Raw genomic sequence first — 5,970 nt, 5'->3', positions numbered from 1 at the left:
ACACTCTTAAATTTAACGACATAAATTATTAATTTTTAATTTATTGATAATTTTAAAAATATTATTTATTTGACTTATTATATTTAAATACATCTTTAATCTTCGTTAAATTTAGAATTTTGATTTTTTTTTTATTAAGAGTTTTATGTTTATACGTGAGTTTGTTTGAGATCTCTTACAATATTTATGTGGCAGATTGAGAATGTGTCTATGTTTAATTGGTCAAGTAAAAGATTGAAACTAATATTTCATCGGTTCACTTTTACTCTCTCCGTCCATTTTTTATTTGTGATGTTGCATTTTTCGAAAGTCAATTTGATTAATTTTTAAAATTAAATATCAGATTACATTAATTCAATATTTTAAACAAAAAAAATTTAAATATACAAAAAATATCTGAAAGTACTATAAAATTGTAATTTTTTGCATATCAATACGATGAAAAATACACCTTAAAATGTTAGTCGAAGTTTTTGTAATTTGACTCTGAAAATAGAAACCACGACACTTAATAGTGAACGGAGAGAGTAATTGATATAATTTCTATTTTAGAGTCAAACTATAAAAATTTTAACCAACATCTTGTAATTTAGTAGTATTTTTCATATATAATTTTTGAATATCTAAAATTTTTAACTTTGAAAGTTAACGTAACATGACAAATAAAATCAATAAATGAGGAAAATAATTTTCATCAAATTTAAAATTGTTTTTAATATTTGAACGATAAAATTGTAAATCATATAGACGAATTTTTATTATTTTTGCTGATGATGTCACAAACTTTTGTAATCAAAATTCAATTTTGGTGTCGATTTTTTGGGTCCTACTTATGTACAGTAAATATGGGGTTGAGATAGTTCGTAACGGTTCTATATAAACACAACTCTCCGCACTCACAATATTCGTTCCAAAACCATACAAAGAACCATCAAAATCTAATTAGAAATCTCTTTTTTCTTCTTCCAAATTCCCTCATTCATAATTTTATTTTAAAAAAATCAATGGCGGCATCTGTGGAAAACAGACAGTATACTCACCTTGAACCGGGTTTATCAGGCGTAGGCCGTACTTTCAAGCCTAGGCCTGATTCCCCGGTTCGTGGTTGCAACTTCCCTCCTTCATCCAACCATGAACTCCCTTTCCAAAAAAAACAAAATCCCCCAATTTACCTTGATTATTCGTCTAGTGAAGACGAGGATGACGATGACGAAAAAAATGAATACGTTCAAATGATCAAAAAAGGTAAAACTGAATTAGAACCATCAATTCATGATACTAGAGATGAAGGTACCGCTGATAATTGGATCGAACGAAACTTTTCCTTAATACGTCTCACCGGTAAACACCCATTCAACTCCGAACCACCTTTATCTCGCCTTATGCATCACGGGTTCATCACTCCCGTACCACTTCATTACGTCCGTAACCACGGCCCAGTCCCCAAAGCATCCTGGTCTGACTGGACTGTGGAAGTTACAGGGCTGGTAAAACGACCAATGAAATTCACAATGGATCAATTAGTTAACGAATTCCCTTCACGTGAATTGCCTGTCACACTTGTGTGCGCAGGCAATCGTCGTAAAGAGCAGAATATGGTGAAGCAGACAATTGGTTTCAATTGGGGTGCTGCTGCCGTTTCAACCACCGTATGGCGCGGAGTACCTCTCCGCGCCCTGTTGAAACGGTGCGGTGTTCAGAGTAAGAAAAAAGGCGCGCTTAATGTCTGTTTCGAAGGTTCCGATGTTTTGCCTGGAGGTGGTGGTTCAAAGTACGGAACGAGTATAAAGAAGGAATTCGCCATGGATCCATCTCGTGATATTATTGTAGCTTACATGCAAAACGGAGAAATGTTGTCACCGGATCATGGTTTTCCGGTAAGGATGATTATCCCCGGATTCATCGGTGGAAGAATGGTGAAATGGTTAAAGAGGATTGTGGTCACTACACAAGAATCGGAAAGCTATTATCATTACAAGGACAATAGAGTCCTCCCTCCACACGTTGACGCGGAACTTGCCAACGCGGAAGGTACGATATGAATAATAATTAGCATCTATTTTAGAATCAAAGTTTATTTATTATACTCAAGTTTGTCATTTTGTTTTAGCTTGGTGGTACAAACCAGAGTACATCATCAATGAGCTCAACATAAACTCTGTCATTACAACTCCGTGCCATGAAGAAATTTTGCCCATCAATGCGTGGACTACTCAGAGACCTTACACGTTGAGAGGCTATGCTTATTCTGGTTAGTTATTTTTCTCTCTGATTTGCTGAATTTTCTTAGTACTGTCGAATTTCATCAACTGTTTGTTTTAATTATTTCGTACCTCTTGTTTTCAGCTAATTTCAACCTCACCCTCTTATCTCATATTATCATACAAATTTTAAGATTTCATGAAAAAAGTATATTAGTACGAATATTTTGTATGTTGTTCGAACTTTTAGAAATATCAATAAATATATATCGTATTTGTCGAAAATACTGTATTTTTAAAGAGTCTGCAATTTAGGATAGTAAAGGAAAAATAGGGGTGAGTGGAGGTGGATGCATGAACTTTTTGATGGTGTCATCAACTTGTTTGGTTATGTGAAACAGAATAGCAAGAAAAAGACAATATAGTTGGATTTATTTAATGGTTTACAGAAAAACCTGGGGAGCTTTTCCTAGTTCTGAAGAGTCGGTCTAAAAATAATATATAGGTAACAAAATTTAATTGCCTACAAAGACAGAATCTTTTTTGACTGCTTTAGTTCCTGCATCTTAGGCTGCCTCAACAACATTATAATAAGTTAAATTATTATTATTATATAATACATCATTGTGTTTGTATTCAATTTGAAAACTTTCAAGTGGTCACTTTATATAGATCTAGTCAATATTATTTTAATTTAAGCCTAGGTATAAGGACTTTTATCTTTTTCTAATCAACGTGCCTAACTTGTTGCAATTTTGATTCAAATACAAGTTTGACCCTTCAAGTGGGGAAAGTGTTACATTTTTTAATTGAATAGTCAGTTACATGTTTAAATTAAGCTATTAGACACGATTACAGTTGAATTTATGAATTGACGAGATGGTGATTGTGTAATAGGTGGAGGTAAAAAGGTAACTCGAGTGGAAGTGACTTTGGATGGAGGAGAGACATGGAGTGTGTGTACACTTGATCACCCAGAGAAGCCAACAAAGTATGGCAAGTACTGGTGTTGGTGCTTTTGGTCACTCGAGGTTGAGGTGCTTGACTTGCTTAGTGCTAAAGAAATTGCTGTACGAGCTACCGATGAGACCCTCAACACTCAACCCGAGAAGCTTATTTGGAACGTCATGGTAAATTCACATTTAACTTTTTACAACTTCTTTAAAATTAATGGCGTAAAGTCAAATATATACATGTAACTAGTCCTTGATGAAAAGTAATTTTCAGTCCTTTTCAACTTTTCTTTTATTTATGATTACTTTACCATATGCAGATTGATAGAGCATGTGATTTCACATAAAAACAAATTTTTTTCATTGGTTTAAGTTTCAGATTCTTTTTTTCTGATCTATGTGGTCCATGGATGATTAATTTAAACCACAGAAAGTCATGAAAATTCCTATTATGCGTAAGCAGCAGCGTGATCACATGAATATGTCACGTGCTAGGCCTCTTATTATAATTTAAGTTGATCGTGTTACTGATGGAGGACGGTTACTAGTAAGTAACTGGTAATGTTGTTATACATTTGTCTAATTTTATGGTGATGGATGTTGTAATGTTCAGGGAATGATGAACAATTGTTGGTTTCGAGTGAAGATGAATGTGTGCAAACCTCACAAGGGAGAGATTGGTATAGTGTTTGAGCATCCGACTCAACCTGGAAATCAATCGGGTGGATGGATGGCAAAGGAGAGACACTTGGAGATATCAGCAGTGGCTCCTCCAACACTAAAGAAGAGTATATCAACTCCTTTCATGAACACAGCTTCGAAGATGTATTCCATGTCCGAGGTGAGGAAACACAACTCTTCAGACTCTGCTTGGATCATAGTCCATGGACATATCTACGATGCCTCACGTTTCTTGAAAGACCATCCCGGTGGTGTTGACAGCATTCTGATCAATGCTGGAACTGATTGTACTGAGGAATTTGATGCAATTCATTCTGATAAGGCTAAGAAGCTATTGGAGGACTTTAGGATTGGTGAACTCATAACTACTGGTTACACGTCTGATTCGTCTCCAAACAGTTCTGTCCATGGATCCTCTTCGATCAGTAGCTTCTTAGCACCTATTAAGGAGCTTGTTCAAACACCAACAAGGAGTGTAGCTCTCATCCCAAGGGAAAAAATCCCTTGCAAACTCGTCGACAAGCAATCCATCTCCCATGATGTTAGGAAATTCAAATTTGCATTACCCTCTGAGGATCAAGTCTTAGGGTTACCTGTTGGCAAACACATATTCCTCTGTGCCACAGTTGATGACAAACTCTGTATGCGTGCCTACACGCCTACTAGCACAGTCGATGAAGTAGGGTTCTTCGAGTTGGTTGTCAAGATCTACTTCAAAGGTGTTCACCCTAAATTCCCTAATGGAGGTCAAATGTCACAACATCTTGATTCTCTCCCAATAGGTGCATTCCTTGACGTTAAAGGTCCATTAGGTCACATTGAATACCAAGGTAAGGGTAATTTCTTAGTCCATGGTAAACAAAAGTTTGCCAAGAAGTTAGCTATGATAGCGGGTGGAACAGGTATAACTCCAGTATATCAAGTAATGCAATCAATATTGAAAGATCCTGAAGACGATACAGAGATGTATGTGGTGTATGCAAACAGAACGGAGGATGATATTTTGCTCAAAGACGAACTTGATGCATGGGCAGAGCAAGTTCCAAATAGGGTTAAAGTATGGTATGTCGTTCAAGAATCCATTACACAAGGATGGAAGTATAGTACAGGATTCGTTACAGAATCGATTCTTAGAGAACATATACCTGAACCATCTCATACAACATTGGCATTAGCATGTGGACCACCTCCAATGATACAATTTGCTATTAATCCAAACTTGGAGAAAATGGGATATGACATTAAGGAGGAACTATTGGTGTTCTAAATTGGATGGTGATGATGATAGATGATATATCTCTTTGGAGGAATAAATTCTTTTGTATTTTCAGTTGTACATATTGTGTTTTTGTTTATCATCAAAATGTACTACTTCTTGTAGTTCTTACATTTTAATTTTCTACTCAACTTTAGGTATAAAATGTTGTACTGTGTACTAGTATGTGTATGTCAAAGTTAAGATTGTATTCATCATGGAATTACAGTAACTTTGTTGTCACAAGTCTTGTTGTAGAGATTTTTACCAAATTAATGTGTATATATATATAGTAAATTGAAACATTTGTGTGTGTGTTTATTTATTTTCCTCTCAACTCTAAAACTACAATTTTTTTTGCTCTTCATTCAATATTAATGTTGTAATTAGCACTCCATTACAAGCCTAAAGAGTAAAGGATAGTGGATCATCTACTCTAATATGGAATAAGAAAATCGACATTGGTATATCGTTGAAAATATAATTAAATAATAAAAATATGTTTTTTTCAAAAGTTTAAGTCTTTAGATCACATGGTCACACAATTCAATATGATATCAGAACTGACAGAAGTTTTGAAATCGAATTATCAGTTTAGTCGAGTAATCTTATTTTGCATATTTTATATATACCTATAGTGTTAAACTTCACGAAAAGACATTTTATCTCGATTTCTCTGCGATTGAAGTGTGACATTGCAAATATGTTTAATATAACATGTTCCTTTTATCCTATAAAGAGATGGGCATAAGATATACTATATATAGATATATCATGTTGTACACACTAGATAAAGAAGAAGAGATTTATATTTCGTCCTCTATAAATTCTTGTCACGTTCCTAAATATTACATATAATTATTAGACTTCTTACGTGTAT

The 5,970-nt window shown here is 34.5% G+C and overlaps 1 protein-coding gene across 1 annotated transcript; it reads left to right on the top strand.

Moving 5' to 3' along the window:
* The first annotated feature begins 894 nt into the window (after positions 1-894).
* LOC100736473 (nitrate reductase) lies at positions 895-5,394 on the top strand. The gene is given in 4 exon segments (NM_001328498.1): positions 895-2,031; positions 2,111-2,251; positions 3,099-3,331; positions 3,768-5,394. Coding segments are annotated over 4 exon segments (2,736 nt in total). The 5' UTR covers positions 895-1,004; the 3' UTR covers positions 5,103-5,394.
* Positions 5,395-5,970: the final 576 nt, after the last annotated feature.

This window comes from Solanum lycopersicum, chromosome 11 (assembly GCF_036512215.1).
Source record: "Solanum lycopersicum chromosome 11, SLM_r2.1".
NCBI lineage: Eukaryota > Viridiplantae > Streptophyta > Magnoliopsida > Solanales > Solanaceae > Solanum > Solanum lycopersicum.
This window is presented reverse-complemented; position numbering and strand designations above follow the sequence as displayed.